The sequence below is a fragment of the Alexandromys fortis genome, unplaced genomic scaffold (genome assembly GCF_014885135.2).
Source record: "Alexandromys fortis isolate MF-2015 unplaced genomic scaffold, M_Fortis_MF-2015_v1.1 scaffold_92, whole genome shotgun sequence".
NCBI lineage: Eukaryota > Metazoa > Chordata > Mammalia > Rodentia > Cricetidae > Alexandromys > Alexandromys fortis.
Genome location: NW_026067972.1, coordinates 6193567 through 6217437, shown reverse-complemented (window position 1 = coordinate 6217437; position 23871 = coordinate 6193567). Strand labels below are relative to the sequence as shown.

General features: G+C 51.0%; 3 protein-coding genes across 5 annotated transcripts; 1 reads left to right on the top strand and 2 right to left on the bottom strand.

Moving 5' to 3' along the window:
- Window positions 1–319: 319 nt before the first annotated feature.
- LOC126509862 (uncharacterized) lies at window positions 320–9122 on the bottom strand. 2 transcript variants are annotated; one of them, XR_007594267.1, is made up of 3 exons: window positions 8549–9122; window positions 3251–3403; window positions 320–1809 (listed from the first exon to the last, which is right to left on the bottom strand). XR_007594267.1 is itself a non-coding variant. In XM_050156026.1 (2 exons), the coding sequence occupies exons 1-2, from the start codon at window positions 9120–9122 to the stop codon at window positions 3363–3365; spliced, it is 615 nt and encodes a 204-aa protein (XP_050011983.1). In that variant the 3' UTR covers window positions 320–3362. The 2 variants fall into 2 exon arrangements, 1 of the variants encoding a protein (XP_050011983.1); XM_050156026.1 differs by having other exon boundaries at window positions 320–3403.
- Window positions 9123–9985: 863 nt separating this feature from the next.
- Window positions 9986–14360, top strand: Tesk1 (testis associated actin remodelling kinase 1). Its single transcript, XM_050156022.1, has 10 exons — window positions 9986–10204; window positions 10353–10474; window positions 10616–10664; window positions 11191–11337; window positions 11658–11740; window positions 11887–11977; window positions 12124–12207; window positions 12331–12420; window positions 12558–12687; window positions 13180–14360. Exons 1-10 carry the CDS (start codon window positions 10001–10003, stop codon window positions 14064–14066), a joined length of 1887 nt encoding a protein of 628 aa, XP_050011979.1. The 5' UTR covers window positions 9986–10000; the 3' UTR covers window positions 14067–14360.
- A 77-nt stretch (window positions 14361–14437) lies between these two features.
- On the bottom strand, window positions 14438–23050 carry Cd72 (CD72 molecule). 2 transcript variants are annotated; one of them, XM_050156023.1, is made up of 9 exons: window positions 22033–23050; window positions 21836–21943; window positions 21212–21283; window positions 20684–20773; window positions 19916–20248; window positions 16929–17083; window positions 16309–16397; window positions 14838–14996; window positions 14438–14585 (listed from the first exon to the last, which is right to left on the bottom strand). In XM_050156023.1, exons 1-8 carry the CDS (start codon window positions 22112–22114, stop codon window positions 14843–14845), a joined length of 1083 nt encoding a protein of 360 aa, XP_050011980.1. In that variant the 5' UTR covers window positions 22115–23050; the 3' UTR covers window positions 14438–14585; window positions 14838–14842. The 2 variants fall into 2 exon arrangements, with proteins under 2 accessions (XP_050011980.1, XP_050011982.1); XM_050156025.1 differs by having other exon boundaries at window positions 14838–14972; window positions 22033–23048.
- Between the last annotated feature and the right edge of the window lie 821 nt (window positions 23051–23871).

Genomic DNA, 23871 nt, shown 5'->3' with positions numbered 1-23871 from the left:
ATATCCCTCCATTTTTATTAATTTTAATAAAGCCTGTACTTCTCAACAGGACAGATGATTGTGTCTGCCTTAGGTGAACATTTTCCTGTATTCCAGACTTACCTGTCTTCAGTATACGCATTCCAATCATACATGCCCATGTCTTAGGTGCCGGGGGTGGGGGGAGGATCTTACACCTTTCTTTCTTTCTTTCTTTCTTTCTTTCTTTCTTTCTTTCTTTCTTTCTTTCTTTCTTTTTTTTGGTTTTTTGAGACAGGGTTTCTCTGTGGTTTTGGAGCCTGCCCTAGAACTAGCTCTTGTAGACCAGGCTGGTCTCGAACTCACAGAGATCTGCCTGCCTCTGCTTCCCAAGTGCTGGATTAAAGGCGTGCGCCACCACCGCCTGGCTAACCCATTTCTGACTGGTGAACTCTGTAAGTAAAGGGTTAAGGGAAAAAGCAACTCTAGGTGCCCTGTGCCTTTGAGACAACTTTTTGTCAATAGAGTTCACCAATAGCGAGATAATCATGGGCAAGCAGATGCTTTGTGCTATACACGTTCCTATGGATACAGCATCTCCTAAAGGAGTGGAGGATCACCAGGGGTGGGAAAGCCCTTTTCAATTGGTGTAGGGTGTTTCTTAACAGTTTCCAGCTGTATCTAAATTTGTCTTATTAAACATGCCAAACCCAGGAACTCATTGGTAATGTCAAAAGACAATTTTTAATCTTTTTCTAATCATTAATATCTCACAGTGAACTAAAGCCATTACAAACATTACCAGGTCAATACCAAAATTCTAGCATAAATATTAACAATAAACAAGCAATCTGTCAAATCACAATTCTCTTAAATCTGTTCTAATCAAAGAACAAGAAAAGGTTTCTGTGATTGGGTGAGAGTCCAATTGCAACGCTGCTTTATTTCTCTGAGCAGCAGAAAAAACCCTCAGGCTACCCTCCTCATCTGAAGAGGGGCTTCAGTTACCCCTTGTAATGAATCTTTTTTCCCCAGAGGAGAAAATTGAGGTCTCAGTTTTTAGGTCCCTATTTCAATAGAAGACTGAATATCATACTGGCAAAATGAGTTCTGTAGCCCAAGGTATAAAAAAATCAAATGTTCAGTCGGCGTTTTGGGGGTTGGCTCCAAGGTAAACAGGACACACTAAATCTGAAAATTTGCGCAGCAAGTCCATCAAGAGAATCAGCAGTTGTCACTGTTGGGTCCACTGGGATCCCACAAAGAAGGGGGACAGACCACCAAAGTCTTATAAACCCGGAGCAAACTTTATTCCAGGGAAAAGAAAAAAAACAAAATCTCCATGGGACACAAAAAGCTGATCAGCGAGCTGTGACCACAGCCAGAAATGGACTTGTATGGTTGTGGCCAAGGGCTGTTTATAGCAAGAAGCAAGCATTAGGCATGAACAAAAGAATTTTTACAATCTGAAGGTAAAACTCAGGTACAAATTTCTTTCTTTCTTTCTTTCTTTCTTTCTTTTTTTCTTTCTTTCTTTTTTTTTTTTTTACAATTTCCATTAACAGGGATTTTTAGTTAAACTCATGCTTGTATTTAGTCCATTATTTCTCTCTGGCACTTTCTGACGGTGTTTACCAAAACTCTACGCTCCCCTGATAGGGCCAGTTTTGGTGGCAGGGTAGGGTAAGGGACAATGCACGACCAAAAAGTCAGGAACATCCCATCCTTTAAAGGTCAACTCGGCTCACATCAGTTGCTGGTCATGAGTGGCCAGGGGGTTATCTAAAAGCTGACCCTCCGTTTGCAGAGGGACTCTCAGTTTGCAGAGGGCCGCATCAGCCTTGCAGACAGCTGTGGATTGTAAAGCAAAGTAACCCACTGTTAATAGTTACCCCTTAAGTTGTTGACAGCCTGCTCTCATTTTCCTAGGCTTACAACTTTATATTTATTTATTTATAAACTCTTAATTCTGGAATCTACGTTTCTATATTCTTATTCTTGCATTCTTCAGTCACCACGGTCTTCCTTCCCTTCTCCACCTGCAGCATGATGGGGGAAGTCAGGAACAGAGACTCATTCTGACTCTTCTGCAGGGTGGGGGCGGGGGCCTGCCTCCTAGCTGATTCCAGACCCTACCTGTTGACTGTCGACGTCAACCATCACAGGAGACAGTGCTAAACACGTTTCATGGTTTGGGGCAAGCAATTTAACTTCAAATGATATGATAATATTTTTTTCTTTTTCCATTTTCATGTGTGTGTGGTGTGCGTGAGTATGTATGTTTTACATGTGTGCTGGCCCACTAGTATGTGGGGGGTGTTCACATGCATGTAGAGGCCTGAGGCTGATCTGAAGCATCCATCATTCTGGATCATTCTTCCACTTTATTCACTGAAGTGGGGTCTCTCAGTCAGATCCAGAGCTGGCCAACATGGTTAATCCTGCTTTTCAGCTTGCTCTATGGGTCCCTGTTCAGCTGCCATTCCCACATGGGCTTTACATGGATTATGGAGATACAAACTCCCATATACCTGCCTGTGAGGGCAGCCCTTTAAGCGCTGAGCCTTCTCCAGCCCTACAATAAGACTGTAAACTGTATTATCTAACATTGCTTTCCTATCATGTTACAGACAGATGTGATGTAGCAGAGTGTCAAGACCACGCGTATCTAGGCGAAGGATACGCAGGTGTTCCGTGTGCATTTTCATAATAAAGACGCCGGGAGAGGTTGTTTTGAAAGGGTCTGTTATTGACTAGATTCAGTTGCCTGTCCTTCCTAATGTCAAATACCCATCTATTTCTAGTACTCATCTTTGTGTATAAATGCTATTCCTTTTTTGACAAAGGGAAATATCACTATAAAAATAGCTGATACCAGCTCTAGTCTAGTCTAGATAGGTACAAGACAAACATTTTCTAAGATAAAACATATCATAAAATAGCAAAATGCTGGAATTGGTGATGTTCACCTATAATCTCAGCACACAGGTGTGGAATATTATTTTAAGATGTGTTACATTTGTTTATGCTGTGGAACATGTTTTAATGATGAAAAGATGTGTTGTATTTTTTTGTTTGTTTTGTTTTTTCGAGGCAAAAAACAAGCACAGCTAAGGCCAGACATTCATAAGAAAGAATAAGCTCCCATGTATTTATTTATTTGGGCACTGGGTGGCAGGCCCCAAAGAGTAAAAAAATAATACCTACACACAGGAGATAATCAGGAGGAGAGTTCAAGGCTAACTTTGGAAATCAATATGGCAATTTCTCAGAAAATTAAGAATCAATCTACCTCCTCTTTCCTTTTGCGGCCATTACTGGATCATAGCCACCAAAATGAAGTTCAATCCCGTTGTGACTTCTGACTGAAGCAAGAACCGTAGATGGCATTTCGGTACACCTTCTCACGTTTGGAGGAAGATCATGTCATCCCCTTTCCAAAGAGCTGAGACAGAAGCACAGTGTTCGATCTATGCCCATTCAGGTTGTCCGAGGGCAGTACAAAGGCCAGCAGATTGGCAAAGTGGTCCAAGTGTACGGAAAGAAACACACATCTACACTGAACGGGTGCAGCGAGAAAGGCTAATGGCAAACTGTCCGTGTGGTCATCCACCCCAGCAAGGTGGTGATCACCAGGCTAAAGCTGGACAAGGACCACAAGAAGATCCTGGAAAGGAAAGCCAAATCTCAACAAGTAGGAAAGGAGAAGGGCAAATACAAGGAAGAAATGATGGAGAAGATGCAGGAGTAGGAGCGTCTCAGAGAGTTTTCATTAAAGACTGCTTAAGTAGCACAAAAAAAAAAAAAAAACCAGAATCAATCTACCTCAAGACCTAGCTATACCACTCCTGGGCATACACGCAAAGGATATTTAATCCTACCACAAGGACACTTACTCAACTATGTTCAAAGCAGCTTTATTCATAATAGTCAGAAACTTGAAACAACCTATATGCCCCTCATTGGAAGGATGGATAAAGAAAGTGTGGTACATTTATACAATGGAGTATTACTTAGCTGTTAAAAACAAAGACATCATGAAATTTGCAGGCTAATGGGTGGAACTACAAAAAAAATCATCCTAAGTTAGATAGCCCAGACCCAGAATGACAAACATGATATGTACTTACTTATAAGTAAACATCAGCTGTAAAGGAAAAATAATCATGCTACAGTTCACAGGCCTAGAGAGTCTAAGGAATGAGGGCTTCAGGGCGACACAAGGATCTCCCTGGGAAGGGAAATAGAACAGATTTCAAGAGTGGACTAAGGGTGGCTGAGGAACACGGAGCCTGAACTGGCCATCTTCTGTAACCAGGCAATGCCTCAAGGATTGGGACACCAACCCTGCCACAGAACCTCCGACCTACTGTTTGTCCTGCCTGCAGATTGTTCTGGGGCCAGAGCCTAGAAGCATCGTCATCAAGGAGACCAGAGAGACTTCATCCACACTGATGGGAGCGGATGCAGAGTCCAGCGGCCACAGATTAGTCAGAGCTCAGGGAGCCTGTGGGGGAGGGGAGGAAGAATGGAGGAATCCGAGAACAAGGACACCATGAGAACATGGCCCACAGAATCAACTGACTGGGTCTCGGGTCGGGTGGGGGGGCTCACAGAGATCAGGGAGCCTGCAGAGGTCTGGTCTAGGTCCCCCGCATGCATGCTAACTGCTGAGCAGCTCCATGTTCTTGTGGGATTCCCAACAGTGGGAACAGGGGCTCTCTATGACTTTTGCCTGCTTTAGGGACCCTTTTCCTCCTACTGGGTTGCTTCGTCCAGCCTTGAAGTGATGGTTTGTGCCTGGTCTTATTGTAGCATGTTATACAGTGTCTTGTTGATGTCCCTGGAAGGCCTGCTCTTTTCTGAGGGAAAATGGAAGGGGGAGGGGTGGGTCTGGGGAAGAGGGGAGGTTAAGGAGGGAAAAACTGCAGTCAGGATGGAAGAATTAAAAAAGAAAAGAATTCAAGGCTAGCTTCAATGACATAGGAAGTTCAAAGCTAGCATGGGCTATAAGGGACCAAGTCGTTTAAAAAAAGAAGGGGCAGGAAGGGAGGTATGATGTGAGGGGAGGGAGGGAGAGGAGGGGGAGAAAGGAAGGAGATAGCAAGACGGAGAGTTATCGTAGTCCCTTGCTTTGTTTCTGTCATCAACTACGACAGACCACACCATTTATCAACAACAGAAGACACTGTTTGGGTCATGGCTCTGGAGGACAGGAATTCCTAGATGGTATCAGCATCAGGCAAGGGGCTTCACACTGCACTATAACATGCAGAGAGCAAGAAACAGGAAAGGAGACAGAGAAACCCAGGATGCATCTGTGGAGAACGCAGCGGTCAGGTGACTCCATCAGTACACTCATGAGGGTTGTACCCCTGAGAGCGAATCGTCCCCATCATCTCCCAAGGGTCTGTCCTCTCAATAGCAGTTTAAGTAGCAGTTTAAATTTGACATGTGTGTCAAGGCAACATCCACACCATAGTATGTCAGAAGAACTTTGGCATCACCTTGGGGTATAGTAATAAGTGCGGCGGGGCTGCGTCCCCAGCACCCTGGCTGCCTGCTAACTTATGCCCGAAATAACAACACACAAACTGTATTCATTTAAACACTGCTTGGCCCATTTCTATCTAGCCTCTTCTAGGCTAATTCTCACATATTAATCTAGCCCATTTCTAATAATGTGTGTAAGCACCCCAAGGTGCACTTACCAGGAAGATTCTAGCCTAGGTCCATCCTGGGTCATTGGAGTTCATTGCGTCTGCCCAGGAGAGCGAAGCAGGGCCTCTGCTCCAAAGAGTAGAGCTGTTGAGTCTGAGCTCACTTCCTCTTCCTCCCAGCATCCTGTTCTGTTTACTCCTCCCACCTATGTTTTAACCTATCAGGGCCAAGGAGTTTCTTTATTGCTTAGCCAATGAAATCAACAGATTGATATATGACACTCCCACATCATGGGGGAGGTTCCCCATGACCAAAACAAAATAGATGAATCAAGCATCAAAATTTACTTCAGCTGCTAACACCTGAGTGCATGGCATGCGTTCAATTATGAGCTCATGGTGTGTAAACGGGAATCTTCACGGGCTCCCTTGAAGAGGCTAGGACACCAACACTATCTGAAAGTTGGCAAAAGGAAACATTTATCCAGCTTCTCCTGGGAATTGCATCTCTGGATAAAAAAGAGTTAACGTGGAAACCATGTTAGATTTTTTTGTTTGTTTTGTTTTCTGTCCCAGTGTCAAGCCCTGAGAGAGCCCCCGCATCTAGGATTTATTCTGGCTCTGGGTTTCCGTGGCTTTTGTCTCTCTAGTGAGGCAGTCAACTATGAAACTCCTAAGACAGGAGAGGATACCTGTGCTGTGAGGTCCCCAGATCCCACTCAGACCCCAGACTATAGGATGGTGTCACCCACATTCTAGGTGTGTGGTCCCCCAAATCCTCTCTGGAAATGCCTTCACAGACACACCCTAAGCAGTGCTGTACTGACATAGGTGCTGCTCAACTCAGTCAAGTGGATACAACTAATCACTAGAGAAAGGGTTTCTCCCACCCCCAGTGCCGAACCCAGGGCCTCAAGCAAGCCAGGCATGCGCTCTGCTACCCAGTTATATATAAACAGCCTGAAAAGTTTCTCTTTCTTTCTTTTTTTTTTTTTTTTGAGGCAGTATCTCAATATACAGCCTAGGTTAGTCCCCAACTCAAAATCCTCCTGCCTCTGTGTCCTGAGTGCTGGTATTCTAGCTGTGCACCACTATGCTCCAATTCTTATAGCTTCTTAAAATAATAACAACAACAACAACAACAATAATAATATAGCCTGGAGAGAAGGCTCAACAGTTACAAGCACTGGCTGTTCTTCCAGAGGACCAGGGTTCAGTTCCCAGCACCCACATGGGGCTCACAACTATCTGTCACCACAATTCCAGGGAATCCAGTGCCCTCTTCTGGCCTCCTTGAGTACAGCATGTACACTGCACACTGATAAGCATGCAGGTAAAACATACATACACATAAATAATAAAATTGTTAACTAATAATGGAAAAAGATGGAGAATCACAGAGAAACCCTGTCTCGAAAAACAAAACAAAACAAAACAAAAAAAGATGGAGAATCAAACAAGAGATTTTTATTTATTTTATTTTATTTTATTATTTATTTATTTATTTATTTATTTTGGTTTTTTGAGACAGGGTTTCTCTGTGGCTTTGGAGCCTGTCCTGGAACTAGCTCTGTAGACCAGGTTGGTCTCGAACTCACAGAGATCCACCTGCCTCTGCCTCCTGAGTGCTGGGATTAAAGGCGTGCGCCACCACCGCCTGGCACAAACAAGAGATTTTTAAAGATTAAGAGCTATTTCAGGAGCAAAGTAAGGATCTCATTTAGATTTTGATTAAAATAGACAATTTAGAAAATCCAACATAAAGAAAAAAGTGAACAGCTAGAACCTCAATATTAAAATCATTGTTTGGTTTGATTTGGCTTGATTTCTAAAATAAGTTCCTGCTCTGTAGCCTAAACTGGCCTCAAACTCATGATCCTCCTGCCTCTACCTCCTATTTACTGGTTAGGGTAAGTATTTATCTGACTTTTACTATTGTTTTTAATTTTATTTCTACCATTGCATGCATGTATGGTGTGAGAGCACACACATGTCAAGACACATGTAGAGGTCGGAGGACAAGCCTGTGGAGTTGATTCTCTCCTTCCACTTGACATCCAGGTATCAAACTCGGGTCACAAGGTTTTTGAAGCAAACACTACCACTGAACATCTTGCCAGCCCTATCATTAGTTTTTAAAGGCACAACAATGACACTATGATTTTGTTTTAATGAAGAATCCTTATTTTTATCAGTAATATACTGAAATATTTATTGATAAAATGACATAAATATGCACCAAATAAGTGGGAGAGGGGACAGACATATGGATGAAACAAGATTGGCCTGGGAGCGTTTACAGGCACAGAAGGTATCTGCAAGCAGCGAGATAGAAGGGTGGGTGTGTGTGTGTGTGATGACAATAATCTTCCTCCCACCCGCATCAGCATCAACTTTTAAAGACGGGTGCCATCACCCAGTGAGCTAGAAGCCTAAGGGAGCACTGACTGCAGCAGTTTCCCCCACGGGGTTTGCTATCGCACCTCCCAAACTAGCTAACATTCTCTTGTTAGTCCTGCCCTAGTTCAGTCTCTAGCCCCGGCAGACGGAACCACCACATGGCCTCCTTCCAAAACATTCTCCCTCACTACAACCAGTTCTTCGGCCCGAGATTACTGTCACCAACATTAATATTACCTCAAACATGAATCCAGTGTCGGTTAAGCTCCCTATGAAGGGGGTGATTATTCTATAGACACACATTCCGAGTGTCTCTAGACCCTGCACGAACTACAGAAAACCAATTCCCTCCAGGCATGGTAGCACATACTTGGAATCCCAGAACAAGAGGAGTCTTCATGAGTTCAAAGCCGGACCCAATCTCTACCCAAAAGATCACCAACAGGTTCTCAGTTAACTCTCACGTAATGTGAAGAGTATGTTTTTGCTGAGACCAAAGTCCCCGGAAAACTGAACAAGCATCGACCTACCCCACTGTCTCTGGAACATGACTCTATTCTCTCTCCAAACCTGCGCGATTCTTGCCCTTATACGGTGCACTAACCCCTCAAGCCCGCCTTGCACCGTCACAGCCTCCACCGCCGCGCTCCGTGCCGCCGCGAGGTGGCAGGAGACCCACGGCTGCACGCCTGGAGACCGCCGCCGGGATGCAGTGACGTCACGCAACCCCGGCGCTGATTGGCTAGTTCCCCGACGACCTTGAGGGGGAGGAGCCCGTGGCCGAGCCGGAAACGCGGGGCGCAGCGAAAGCCACGTCCCGAGACTGGGCGTGCGCACGCCGAGGAGCCCAACCGCTGTGGCTGCCTCAGCACCTCCTCCCCTGGCCTGAGGGGGCACAGTCGCTGCTCCGCGACCCGGGGCGCCACCTGCTGAAGGGGTCACACGGCCGCGGGCTGGGCTATCGCGAGGGGAGGAGTCACCTTGAGAGGAGGGACCCAGTGGCGAGCGGAGAGCCCCGGAGAGGGCTCGCTTAGCGAGAGGAACATAAAGAAGAGGGGTGCAGCGCCGAGGGGCTCGGGGCACACACGGAGGTGGCAGTGTCATCCCCAGGAAAGGTCCCCCTGAAGGACAGCGGCCTCCGAGGGGCGGGATCTCGCCGAGGGGTGGGCTCTGGCGGAGGGAGGGGCTCCCCTGCAGGTGGAGGCTGCTCTTAGGAAAGGGTCATTAGGACAAAGAAGTAAGGGGGTGGTCAGCGGCAGGAACCCCGGAATCTGAACTTCCCTTAGGGGAATCGGGATGGAGTGAGGAGGGGTCGGGGCAGGGCTGGGATGCGGCCAGAGGCTCCCTACACCGCCGACCACGGCCGCCCGAAAGGACAGGTGTTAGCGAGCCCCGAGATTAAGGGTGTCGGGGTCCGAAGACCCTAAAAATGGGCAGTCGGGGTGGAACGCAGGCCAGGCAGGCAGCGGGCTTGATCGGTGCAGCCCAGGGCGGAGGTGGCCCCACGCCCACCGTCCACCCCTAAGACCCCCGTTCTTCACGCCCGGCCTACGCGCGGGTGCGCACCTGAGGGGGCGTGGCCGGGCCGCAGCCCGGGCTCCAAGGAGTTAAACGCTAACCGGGCCCAGCCCCGCCCCGGGCAGGCCGCGCAGCCTGAGCCCGGCGGCGAAGCGGAGCAGCAGCCGCCCGCCCGCCTCCGCCCGCGGGGAGCCCGCCCGCCGGCGCCCCGGAGCGCCGCCGCCGCCCGGCCCAGGCCCAGGCCCAGGCCCCGTGCAGAGCGGAGAGCCGCGGCGTCCCACCGGGCCCAGCTCGCCGGCGCGGCGGGGGCGGGCCCAGGACCTTCGGCAGGTCCTCCGTCCTCCGGGCGGGAGCGGGAGTCCCGGCACCCGGGATCGGACTGGGCCGGCGCCCATGGCGAGCGCGGCCTGCCCGGGTCCCGGGGACCCGGCCATGTGAAGCAGGCCCGGGCTGGGGGCCCGGCCATGGCCGGAGAACGGCCCCCACTGCGGGGCCCCGGGCCGGGAGAGGCGCCGGGGGAGGGGCCGGGGGGCGCAGGCGGAGGCCCGGGCAGGGGCCGGCCCTCCTCCTACCGGGCCCTCCGCAGCGCCGTGTCCAGCCTGGCGCGTGTGGACGATTTCGACTGCGCAGAGAAGATCGGGGCCGGTTTCTTCTCTGAGGTCTATAAGGTAGGACCCACAGACGAGAGGGTAGAGGGGCGGGACCGAGCCTTCGACGGGATGCTAGAACTTGGAGGCCCAGAGCCTGGGTTAGAGATCCAGTATTTGAGCTAGCCACCCAACTTGCCGGGCACACACCGATCCTTGCCGCCCCCAGGTTCGGCACCGACAGTCGGGGCAAGTCATGGTGCTGAAGATGAACAAGCTCCCCAGTAACCGGAGCAACACGCTAAGGGAGGTGCAGCTGATGAACCGGCTCCGGCACCCTAACATCCTCAGGTTAGGGTGAATGGCCTAGCCTCTTACTGGGCAGCTTGCTGGGCAGGAGGGAAAAGGAAAGGTCCCTCGGAAAAGGAGGGAGATGCGGTGGAGCCCAGGCTCTCACAGCCTACCCCTTCTATCCTCTCCATCGTCTTTCAGGTTCATGGGGGTCTGTGTGCACCAGGGGCAGCTGCACGCTCTTACGGAGGTAAGCAACTAGGCGTAGGCCAAGAAAGGCACCACACCTCCAAGTGGAAGTGTCAGAGGGCTTGGTGGATCTGCGGGGAGATTAAATAGGAGCCACCCGGGACCTTGGGACCTCCTCCAACAGGAGGCTTCCTGAACTTCCTTTGGGCACACCACATACCGGAATCCTCAGCTAGTCATTCCGTGTATCCCTGAGAACAGTGCCTGACCCGTAGAGCTTTCTGCTGTGATGGAGATATTTTGTATCTGTGCCCACACAGGAGCCACCAGCCACACATGGGCCTGGCTAAAGCAAGAGCTACTGTGGCGGAATATCTGATTTATTTAAATGCACTAGCTGGCATAGCTAGCTGCACATCGTGCTACAGTGATGGACAGGGTGGCAGCCTAGGCTCCAAGTGGGAACCTTAGAGCACAGGCTGGCTCTTCTCACCTTTGTGAGTGTCACCTGGCTCATGAGTGGCAGACATAGAATACAGATTGACGCCTTGACAGTCATTCCTCTTCTCTTTTCCCTACGTCCCCAGTATATGAATGGGGGCACCCTTGAACAGCTGCTGAGCTCCCCAGAACCCCTATCTTGGCCAGTCAGGCTCCACCTAGCACTGGACATTGCTCAAGGCCTACGGTACCTACATGCCAAAGGTGTGTTTCACCGAGACCTCACATCCAAGGTAGGCTGGCCAAGGTGGGCGGGAAAATGAAAGAGGGTTTGTGCCTATGAAGCCGTGATCGGCCTGTGGATGTTGGCATCTGGGGTAGTAGATATGCTCGGATGTTGGGGTGACAGGGTGCTGGAAATTGTTAAAGAACAGGGGGGCTAGGAGTGCTCTGAGGAACGAGGTGTCACACCGAATGTTGAGTGACGTCGCAATAATGGGGTGCGTTGGAGAACTGGGAGGGAAGGTTGAGGTGAGGACACTGGGCTTTGGGTATACACTGGGAGACCAGAGAGCAGATGATGGGTGTGTGAGGATGCCTATGTGTGTGTCAGAACTGTCTGGTCCGAAGGGAAGACCGAGGCTTCACAGCTGTCGTGGGTGACTTCGGACTGGCTGAAAAGATTCCTGTGTATAGGTGAGGTGAATGCCCTTCATACGCCAAGCCTCCCAGGGATCCCCTATACAGTGACATTTTCTGTGGGTGGGGAGAGGGCTCACCCCATCCTCTTTTCCTGGGGGGAGATATCTGAACAGGAGGTTCTGACTGCCCTGCTTCTGCAGGGAAGGGGCAAGGAAGGAGCCGTTGGCTGTGGTGGGCTCCCCGTACTGGATGGCTCCAGAGGTGTTGCGGGGAGAGCTGTATGATGAAAAGGTAAGAGCCCTTGAGTAGAGCCCTATCCAACAACAGCCTACTAAATACTCAGGACCTCCCCCTTCTCCATATCCCTCACTGTCACCCTTCCAACACAAGATAACTGCCAGCTCCGCCCCCTGGCATGGCCCATCTCCCACCTCCAGGCTGACGTCTTCGCCTTTGGGATTGTCCTCTGTGAACTCATTGCCCGAGTACCTGCGGACCCTGACTACCTGCCCCGCACTGAGGTGAAGTAACCTCCACACTAGGTGCCTCATAACCAAGGAGGGCTCCCTGGAGGCTGACGTCCTCACAGGGGGCACAGACCGACAAGGAAGGCTAACTTGGCAGTTCCTCCTCTGTCCCCACAGAACTTTGGCCTGGATGTGCCTGCTTTTCGAACACTGGTGGGAAATGACTGCCCGCTGCCTTTCCTGCTTCTGGCCATCCACTGCTGCAGCGTAAGCTTCCCGCCCCACCCCACCCCACCCCATCCCTCCCCATCCATGAGTTGTCTTCTAAGTTCTGGGTGAGAAGGGGAGGGGAACTTCCCCTCTTCCTGAGCCTTGAGTGGAGCTGCCCTGTCTTTACCCATCAGATGGAACCCAGCACCCGTGCCCCTTTTACTGAGATCACCCAGCACCTGGAGCAGATCCTGGAGCAGCTGCCTGAGCCTGCTCCCCTCTCCAAGACGCCCCTCACTAAGGCTCCCTTGACGTACAATCAGGGTAAGTGAGCATGACCGTACCCAACAGAAGTCTGCCTCTCCTGAGAATCAGTTGTCTGGAGGAGGCTGAGGGGATCTACTGGTTTTGGAAAGACTTGGAGTCAGGTGAAGTGGGGTAGGATGGAGAGGCTTCTCAACCCAAGGGAGCAGAGGTAGGGAAGAAAAAGTAGAAAGATAGCTGGGGGAGGGGCTGCTGGTCATCAGGTCAAGGCGCTTGCATAAGGACCCGAGTCCTGAAAGTCTCCTCTGACCTCTGACCTCCACCTCCAGCTCCATCATCCTATGGTTCACACAGGAGTACACATAGACATGACTACATCTTTTTTTTTTCCCTAAGGAAAATGGTAGCTGGAAATAGCAGCCCTCCCTTCCAGAGCACCTGTAGGGCACCCTCTCTCAGCTCTTGCCCCACCACCTTCCTAGGAAATAAGGGCCTCAATCTTTGTGAGCAGATGCAGAAAACAGGGTCACACACCTACCTTTCTTTCTACAGGGTCTGTTTCAAGAGGAGGTCCCTCTGCCACACTTCCCAGGCCAGACCCCCGGCTCTCCCGCAGCCGGTCAGACCTCTTCCTGCCACCTTCACCAGAGTCACCTCCCAGTTGGGGGGACAATCTAACACGAGTCAACCCCTTCTCACTGCGGGAAGACCTCAGGGGTGGCAAGATCAAACTCCTGGACACACCCTGCAAGCCGGCCACTCCACTGCCCCTGGTACCGCCATCACCACTGACCTCTACCCAGCTGCCCTTGGTGACTACTCCAGAGACCTTGGTCCAGCCTGAGACCCCTGCCCGCCGCTGTCGCTCACTACCTTCATCCCCTGAGCTCCCCCGGCGGATGGAGACTGCACTGCCAGGTCCTGGCCCTTCCCCCGTGGGCCCCTCGGCTGAAGAAAAGATGGAGTGTGAGGGCAGCAGCCCCGAGCCAGAGCCCCCAGGGCCAGCTCCCCAGCTGCCTCTGGCTGTGGCCACTGACAACTTCATCAGTACTTGTTCTTCAGCCTCTCAACCCTGGTCTCCCAGATCAGGACCTCCCCTCAATAATAACCCCCCTGCCGTGGTGGTCAGTTCTCCGCAAGGATGGACTGGGGAGCCCTGGAACCGAGCACAGCATAGCCTTCCCCGGGCAGCAGCCCTGGAGCGGACAGAACCCTCGCCACCCCCATCAGCTCCTCGGGAGCCCGAGGAGGGCCTGCCCTGCCCTGGCTGCTGCCTTGGCCCCTTCAGCTTTGGCTTCCTATCCATGTGCCCCCGCCCCACCCCAGCTGTTGCCCGCTACCGCAACCTGAACTGTGAGGCGGGCAGTCTTCTCTGCCACCGAGGGCACCATGCCAAGCCACCCACACCCAGCCTGCAGCTGCCTGGGGCACGCTCTTAGCAGTGAGGCCTGCGACCTCAGGCTTCCAGTCTTGGCCTTCAGGATAGCCTGTAAGGACAGAGTGCACTTGCTGGACAATGCCAGCCCCAGATGGGCTGACTGGCTCTTCTCCCCGTCTAGGGGAGCCTCAGCATGGTCCCAATGGACAGAGCACTTCCTATCTGACCCCTGGGTCGCCTTCCCATGGGGATCACTGAACTAGACACAGCATTGCTGACACACAAGACTAACACGTGCAAATTATTTAAAAATATTTCAATAAAACTGCCTGGCTGGCTCCGGGCCATCCATCCACTCAGCGGTTCGCCCTCCTCCCCTGACCCATCTCCGGTTTGGGAAGTTCTTAAGGGAGGCCAAGTCCACTCCCTTCCCAGGAATAGTCCAGTTTCTGGGTGACTTTGAAGCAGGCAGCAGGTTGCCAGGCCAGGATCAGCCCTCAGCTGAGCATGTCCGAGAGTGAGGGAATGCTTGAGGAATCGCAGGCCACAGGTTAAGGATGTAGGTCACAAGCTCTTGTTCCTGTGTTTGGAAAAATAAAGCAGCAGCGAGCTCTAGGTGACTGTCACTAACCCTCGTCCAGTTCACCCTGTCTTCCCGCTCCCCTGTTCACGATGTACCTGTCCCCTTTCCCTGCCTAGCCTGGCCCTACATAAGCAGACTGAGCCACTGGAGATTGTGCATGTGACAAATTTGGGAACAGATTTTCCCTGTCCTCTGGGCCTCTGAACCCCATGCACACAACTATGCCCGCTCTCCATCCCTCGTGCTTACCTGTTTCAGTGCAGGTGATCCCCGTCAGGAAACCGGAAAGCTTCCAGCTCACAAATGCAAGGATAAGAGTCTGTACACTGTGAGGAAGATCTTTGCCATGATTCACGCCATTTCTCTATCTTCCTACAATATGAGCTTTGAGAATAAGATACAGACGATCTGTAAGATTGTATAGGATACGGCAAGTAGAATTGGGATACACTCTGATCCCCTCCTTTCCCCTTATTCTTTGTTCAGGTTTCTGAACTTCAGCTCAAACAGCCCTTAAGGCCATGGAAGAAAGCTTACCAAAGTCATAAAAGATGAAAACTCCACCTAAGGAGATGGGTTCACTGGCGTATGCCTTTAATGCCTTAAACCCAGTAGACAGGCAGGCCACACTACACAGTAAGACAGGACCGTCTCAAAATCATGGGAAGTGAAGTAGCCACAGCGCCTCATTCTGCTGCTCTCTGCTTGGGGCAGTTCTAGTGGCCCAGTTGGCGTGGGCTAAGCAAGCGCAGCTGCAGTTTGGGCAGCTTGTCAAGGCTTAGAGAGTTCAAGGTCAGCAGCACTTCTCACTGGCTGTGACAGATGACACAGACCTCAACCTAGTAATTCCTTTTTTGTTTTGGGTTTTGTTTTGTTTTTCAAGACAGGGTTTCTCTGTGGCTTTGGAGCCTGTCCTGGAACTTGTTCTGTGGACCAGGCTGGCCTCAAACTCACAGAGATCCACTTGTCTCTGCCTCCCAAATGCTGGTATTAAAAGGCATGCACCACCACCGCCTGGCTGTTTTTGTTTTTTTTTGAGAAGGGGAGTCTTGCTGTGTGGCACAGGCTGGCCTTAACTCCCAGTCCTACCTCAACCTCCTAGGTGCTAGGATTACAGGAATATGNCTGGAACTAGCTATGTAGACCAGGCTGGTCTCGAACTCACAGAGATCCGCCTGCCTCTGCCTCCCGAGTGCTGGGATTAAAGGCGTGCGCCACCATTGCCCGGCCTAAATGCTGGTATTAAAAGGTGTGCGCCACCACCGCCTGGCTGTTTTTGTTTTTTTGAGAAGGGGAGTCTTGCTGTGTGGCACAGGCTGGCCTTAACTCCCAGTCCTACCTCAACCTCCTAGGTGCTAGGATTACAGGAATATGCCATTGCAACTTTCTTAAGTATGTGCTAGAGCCCTCCAGGTGCTGTGGGTGGAATGTGGAATAAGAGTGCAGGTCGATGCGAAGACTTAGCAGGTCAAGGCACTAAGCCCAGTGACCCAAGAGTAGTCCCTGAGGACCACATGGCAGGAGAGAACTGACTCCTGCCTGCCACATGGCACCCCTCCTCAACACACTTTTTTTTTTTTAATCAAGACATCTTAAACATTTAAGTAGAAGAAACAAATTACAACGCTGATTTGTGGAAGAGTTTTGGAAGCAGGGCTTAGGGAAGAAATATTACAGCTTTATGAGAGACTGACAATACCCCCAAATCTTCCCAACTTACCTGTAGTATCCTACAGTATATTTTGGATGCTGGATCCAATATGACTTTGAATCAGTTAGCAACTTCCCTAAGCCATTGGGCAGAGAGACCTGAGGGGATTCAGAGAGGTGTGTGAAAAGTAGTGAGAATGTGGAACAAAATGGGGACACGCTAGGAGGCCTATGAGTTTACTTAGCAAGAGACCTTGCCCATTTAGTACATGAATTAATTGCTCCTGATCCTTGCAGGGCTGCCAGATACAGCCCACTCTCCATTTCGCCTCTCAGCTGAGTAAGAATCTGGAATGGAGTCAGTCTGAACTTCAGGTCTCAGGCAATGGAGCGTCCGGGTCTGGCCCCACTCCCCTGAGAGGCAAGGGCAGGCCAGCACGGCACACACTAAAGTTGAGACGGCTCAGGATTCACCTCTCACCAGTGCTAAGCAATAGGAGCCATGGGACAACACAAGACTGAGAGGATGCCGAAGCCAGTGGCTCATCTCCTGGCAAATGGTGTGACTGTCCATATCTGTCACGGGGAAGCAATGCAAACCATGGCATGTGGCAGCCGTGCACTGACTCAATGACACACCTCCCTTTACCTGTGGCACCCACTTCAGGATATGGAGAAGGGCATACTCACTTGATAAGGATACTTATCCGGTTCTTTGACTAAAGTAGCCAGTTGGGAGGACAGAGATGTGCAGTATTTCTGGCTCTCTTGCCAACTCCTGAGAGTGTGTGAGATGTAAAAGCATCTTCCCTCGTGCTGTGTCCATCCCAGTGGACAGCAGGTGTCTACAAAGCAGAAGGAATATGACAACCACACTTGGAGTAAGGTGACCAGTTGGTCAGCTGGTTGCTAACAGTAGTCCCTCAGGTCTACTCTGATATCTTCATCAACTTTAGCCCTTCATCTTTGCAAGCTTTTTGCCTTTTCGGGAAATGTTGTACTTCTTAATGATATAGGAAGCTTATTTTAATGGAGCCTGTCCCTGGCTTCTGAAAGGTTCAAATCTGCCCTAACACTGGCCAACCTTGCCTGGGCTTCCACATTGGTCAAAGGACTCTCATTCACTCACTCATTCATTCATTCATTCATTCATTCATTCCATTTACTCCTTAACACATCTCCACTGCACATTCAAAGTTTTGCCTCACTCCTCAGCCCCTGGCAACATCTCTTGCCACAACTCCCATAAGCAGACAGACTTGGTTCTCCTTTTTCTGAAGTTATGAACACTATCCATTTTCATATTTCCACTTAAAGACACTGTTGATTTCCAGGATAACTTTAAAGGATAAACATCCTCCTTAACATCCCACACTCCACTCTGCTCTTGACCCCAGTCACCTTTCCTATTTCCATTTGATCCATCAGTCCTCACTCCATCACTCAGGAAGCGTTCCCTATTCCCCCCTCTCCTATCTACATTTTCTCATGTCTCCATCACACTTCCCCTATTGATCTGCTTTGTGACTTAAAGTTTTTTTGATTTGGTGTGACTGACTTGAAGAGAGTGAGAGCCTAGGCTGGGCTCAAATTCCTCATCCTCTTGCCTTAGCTTCCTAAATGCTGAAGTTACGTGTGTGGTCACCATGTCTGACTCAGGATTCTTTTGTTACATTATGAGGAAGAGAAAAATAATGTTGGATTTTGCATAGAGGAGTTTTGCTCTCTCTGTCCACATCTCATGTCTGTGCACGTACTGGAGTGTGTTATCCATCACTGCTTAGATAACTAATTAGAATGGCATGGCCTGGCTGGGACAGCATGGTCAGATTTATGGGTTTTTAGGATTTCCCCAGAAACCTGAATGTGGTGGCTTCAACAGAATGGCTCTCATAGGCGCATATATTTGAGTGTTTGGTCCCCAGTTGGTGGGACTGTTTGGGAAGGACTAGGAGGTGTGGCCTGTGGAAGGAGGTGTGTCAGTGGAGGCAGGCTTTGATAGGCTTCAGAAGACTCCTGCTCCCACGTGCTCTCTCTGTCTCCCACTTGAGAAGGAAGCTATGAGCTCTTAGCTGTTCCTGTTGCCGTGTGTTTGCTCTGCCATCATGGACTCTGACCTGCTGAAACCACAGACCCAAGGTTGCCTTGGTCTTGGTGTTTAGTCACAGCGGTAGAAAAGTCACTAAGACCCCAAGTGAGTACCAGGTGAGTGGCCGCCATTCTATCTGACCTGCCTTGGAAAGCATGTCAGAGAATCCCCCACAGAAAGCTGGCTATAGTCATATTGATGCACTCTGGGTTTGATTGAGAGATCCTGCCTCAATGAATAAAGTAGACGAGCAATCAAGGATGAATCTCTGCATCGACCTGTGCACACACAAATGCATGCATACATATACACATGCAACACAGACACACGAAAGTGGACAAGGGGGGAATTGGTGCCATTGTGAAGATTGTCCTCCTTTGGGTCAGGTGAGGGTAGTTAAGAAGAACACCCAGCGGTGGCAGTTGTCCTAAAAAGATCGGGATCTGCAGAACACAAATGCCCAGGTGGAATTGGTGGAACCCTTCTGATGAGCTGATGGTGGTGGCACCCACTGAACATGCTGGAAAAGCAGTGGGGAAGGAGTCTCTGTGGAAAACACGCTGGCTGCTGCAGAGCAGAGCCTCAGTGGCACCAAGATGTCATTTGTACAATGGGTCACACCTGATGTACGCCTAGACTACGTTGTCAGCTGGATTCATCCAGGGTTGAGTTTTTAATCAGTCTAGTGTACCAGAACCAGGGAACAAAAGAGTAAGTGATTGGGTAATAGACCCTGGAACCAAAGACAGATAGGGAGAGAAGCAAGGGTAAGAGAGGGCTGTTGGGAGGAAAGAAAACTGGGACTCCACAGGCTGGATGCCTTGGGGAGGCTGGAGAAGTGTAGAGAGCCCTGTTGGGCTGGGTAGCTGCAACCAGAGTAGAGGTCTACATCCAGCTGTGGACAGATGAGCACCATGGTATGTCAAGGTCTGAAGTGTAGCTATGGGAATGGCGAGGGACTGAAAGTCATGGAAAATAAGACGGTTAAGGAGAGGGGCTGGGAGATGGCTCAGCAGCTAATGTGTTTGCCACAAAAGCGTGAGGACTTTAGTTAAGGTACCCAGCACCCATAGGAAAAGCAGAGCTGATCACGGCCGTGCTCGGGGTTGAGTGGAGAGATTCTATCTCAGAAACTAATCTGCAATGGCACACACAGGGGTGGGGAGGGGAGAGGAAGAGAAAAGGCACCCGCGAATGCACGCTCTCACGCACGCACACAGAACAGGAGCGTACGGAAATGAGAGCCATGCGTGTGTGCCTGCAATCTTGCTGTCTCAGTTTGGCGGAAGCATCTAGATGCCTCTGGGTCAGAAAGCGATTTGGACAATGTGATACGGGATCTATGGAGAGTACTTCTTTCCCCGCTACATGATCCACCATAGAGCTGAGTGCATTCCCCCTAAACCCAGCGTTCAGCTTGGTCCTTCTCAATAACCAAGTCACGGCCCAGATCAGTCCCTGCTCTGGCTCACAGCCCCTTTCCTGAACTACTCACTGAGCTCTGGGCGGACCGGCCACTAGAGACTCCCGGATTCAGTCCGTCCCTCACAGGCCATCCGCCCCACCTCCCTGATCCCAGAGCAGATACCTGAGGAACAGGAAAGAGTGCGCCTCAGTGTGTCCTGCATGTTGACCAGCCTCTGGTTCAAGTTCCTCCTCTGCTGCTCCTCCCTTTCCAAGTTCTCCTTGGTCCTCTGTCCCTCAGACTGGCAGGCCTGTAGCTGCTGCTCCGTGACCTCATGGATCTTCTGCTTCTCCTGTAAAGCGTCCTGACTCAGGGACAGCTCTGTCCGAGACTCCTGCAGATCCCCCTCCTTCTGCTCCAGCTGATCTGTCTTCTGCTTGAGCTGCTGCTGCAAGCTACTGTTGGTGGCTTCCAAAATCCTGGTTACCTGCTGGAATTGCTGAGACACCTGCAGATCTGGTTGGCCATAGAAGAGACTGGTTGGGTGTAGCAACGCACACCCGTATCCCTGCCTAGGGAAGGCTGAGATAGTAGGATAGCAAGTTCGAGGCCAGCCTGGGCTACATATGAAGAACCTCGGCCGGGGAGAAGGGAGACTGAGGATACGTCTTCCAGCTGGTACTCTAAGACTGTAGTATCAACCTTTTCTGCTTCTTGTAACTTCTTGTATAATGTGCTGAATTTAAGATCTAGGTGGCCAGTGTTTAAGGAACTCCTAACCGGGTAAGGATAATTTAGGAACGCAGGACACTCCAGGACAGACCTGGCTGGAAACCAGACCCAAAAGCCAAGGATGTCGGGACAGTGTCTTTGAGCCTTCCCCATGAAAGACCAAGTAGGGGGAGAGAAGAGATGTTTAGAATGAGTGGGGAGTGGGGTACCCATACTCACAGCGAACTCCTAGGCAGATGGCAGCCACCCCTAACATCAGACAGGCCAGGACAAGGCCCAGCAAGAAGTATTGCAAGCCGACTGCGTGACCTTAAGGGACAGGGGTGAGAGGCAGTCAGTCTCAGGGCAGAATATACTCATTGAGATGCGGAGAGGATGGGAAGCACTCCTAAAGTGGGCTTTGTCAGTCAGGGAATAAGAGCTGGGGATCGTAACTGGTGAAAAGGATTGAGGGGGCGTTACCTGACAGAAGGAGCTAAATTTCATACAGGGAAAGGGACCTGGAGTCATGTGACTAGGGGCCATCCCAGGGACTTGTGATACGGATTGACTCCAGGTGCAAACAACCACTAGAGAGATGAGGTAAGTTGTGGAGTGGCTGAGCTGTCGTTGAAGTCCCAAAGGCTCATTTCCAGAAAGAGTAACACAGGGCTTAAGCCAGCCCCACCCCTCCGGGATGAAGTTTGGCATCTCTGCCCGGCATCCGCGGGTGCGCTGCGGGGGTTGGGTGGGGGTGGGGATACGCACAACGGGAAATCCACCCTACAGCGGGCGACTTCACGGGGCTCCAGGATGCAGCTGGCTGCTCTGACCTGACGCCTGCCGAAGGGGAGCGTCCGAAGTGAGGGTGGAAAGTCCCGGTAACCTCCCTTCTCCCCAGTATCACACCATGCTGCGACCTTGGCCTGTCCTGGACTAAGTGCAGTGGGACAATCACTCTCGGTACTTCCTCTGCCGCCCTTGGACTCATGTCTCTGTCGCCTTTGTTGGTTTTGCGGATGGACCCTGCTCAGCTCCTGCTTGCTCCTCACAACTGCCACACAGGGAGGTCCTCACCCGGAAGCCCTTTTTGCATTGCCTTCGTCACACTCCCCTCATATCCCTCATTTCTCTCCTGGGTCCTCCTTTCCTTATCATTTCCTCAGGGTCGTGACTCTCATTCCTCTTCCCACTCTTGTTCCCCACCCATCTCGCACCCTGCTGCCCTGATCCTGCCCCCAGTTTACCGCGAGGACCCTCCTGGGACCATTCATCTTGCCCCTGGCTCTCAGAGAACTTGTCCTCAAGAAGGGCCCTGCCACTTTCTCCAAGACTGCTCTTCACTCCCCAGATAAAGGCGCCCATCCTAAACACATCCCTGGGCCTCCATACCTGCTTTGTCCACTAGGGTAGAGGAAGCCAAGCCTGATGCCCCTCCTGGGACTGGAGACACTTGCACATTCTCGTAGGTGAGTTCTCCATCCTCGTAAGCCTCACAGTCTGAAGAGGAAAGGTCCCAAGAAGGGGTCAGGAATGAGGTCTGGAATGGAGGTGAAGTATGAAGGAGGGCAGCGATGTGCAGGACTTACCCTGTCCGAGGTGATTAGAGACGCTGTTCTTCAAGGGCACCTTCACAAAGCGCAGGTCTGCGTAGGTGATGGCGTCAGCCATGGCATTTGGCGCTTCTGCCAAAGGTCTTTCAGCTAATCCACTGGCCCACACCTCCCTGGCCACTCTCCTCCCTCAGGCATTGAGTTCTCTCTGTGACTGTAAGGCTCAGTGCTTTGCAGTGTGACCCCAAACCAAAAAAGAGGAAGGCTTCTGGCAGATGGACTCAACGAAGCAGAAGAGATCCCCGGGTTGAAGCCAGAGGGACACTGAGGGACACAGAGGGCCACGAAGAGCCACGGAGGTCCATGGAGGTCCAAAACACAGGTGTTGAAGCTAGCCTGGACCTGTGTTCAGCCAGCGCCCCTCCCCATATATCCTAGACTCACTTTGGCCTCCACAGTACTTAAGATCCACACAGTCCTGTATGTTCCCTGGTTGGCCACTCCCCTCCTGACCAGTCCTGTATGTTCCCTGGTTGGCCACTCCCCTCCTGACCGCCATTTACTGAGATCTATCAATGTATACTTGGGACTCCTTTGTTCTCAGCTGACCCAGGGCACGTCCCCATCTCTGCTCCAGATTGCAGCTTCATCCTCAACCATCAGTTTGCGGGTTCCTACCCTGGAACCTTAGCTCCTCCTCGTTCTGGGGGTTCCAGTAGGCCCATGACTTAGCAGGATGGGGTGCTTAGTTTGGTAGCTTACATAAGGCTTGTGTCTCCCGTTTAGCATGGAGCACTTCTGGGGTGAGCCTAACTCCTCTCCTGCTTGCTGAACCTAGAAACCATTCCTGGGAGTGTGACGGCTTGTTTGAGGACACAAGCGAGCCAGGAACACCCACCCTGGTTTTCCTCTGTGAACACCCAGATTCCCCACTTCACACCTTTTTCCTGCTGTCTTCCTGATCACACCTGTGACCAGGTGTCTGCTTCCGTCCTTCCCTTTACAATCTGTGGCATCCTCTGTGTCCCCACATCAGAGCCACATCAGGGTTCAGTGTCCACTCGGCAGTGGTTCAGGAGCAGCTCTGGGCTGCGTTGAAGGGCTAACCTGGAGCAACCTTAGTCCACCCATCCCTTCTAGGAGGGATGAAAGGAAACTGTGGGCGTGGATTTCAAGAAGGGATGCGGTGGGTTGGAGAGATAGCTCAGTGGTTAAGAATAATGGTTCCATTCCCAGCACCCACATGGCCATTCACAATCATCTGTGACCCCCTCAGTCATCGGCCCGGCACATAGTATACAGACATGCATACAAGCAAAACACTCATATACATAAAAACAAAATAAAACTTAAAAAAGAAAAAGGGGTGGCCATGGTTTCCTAGGCTGAAGTGAGGCAAAGAAATGCCCCCTTGTTGTAATTCTTCCGTTAGAGGTCCTGGGGTCTGGAGGTGTAGCTCCATGGAACACGGGAGTATGATGGTCTGGCCTCACTTCCCAGCGCACACACACACGCATACAGTCCAAACATTGCCCCCTCGTTCATCCCCAGAGAACATGGCCTCTTGAGTCAAGTGTTGGGACACACCTTCAATCTTAGAAATCAGGAGGCAGAGGCAGGCACAGATGTAGCCTGTGAGCCAGAGGCCAGCCTGGTCTACACCATGAGTTCCAGGCTGGCCAGGGTTATATAGTGAGACCCTATTTCAGAGAGAGAGAGAGACAAAGACAGAGACAGAGGAAGACACACAAAGAAATAGAGACCCAGAGCGAGCAGAGGCGTTTGCAGAGGAGACCACCATGTACGAAATTGTTGTAGGTGAAGGAGGTCTGGCTGACAGTGGGGCTGAGCGGAGCAGCGCCCTCAGGGCCTATC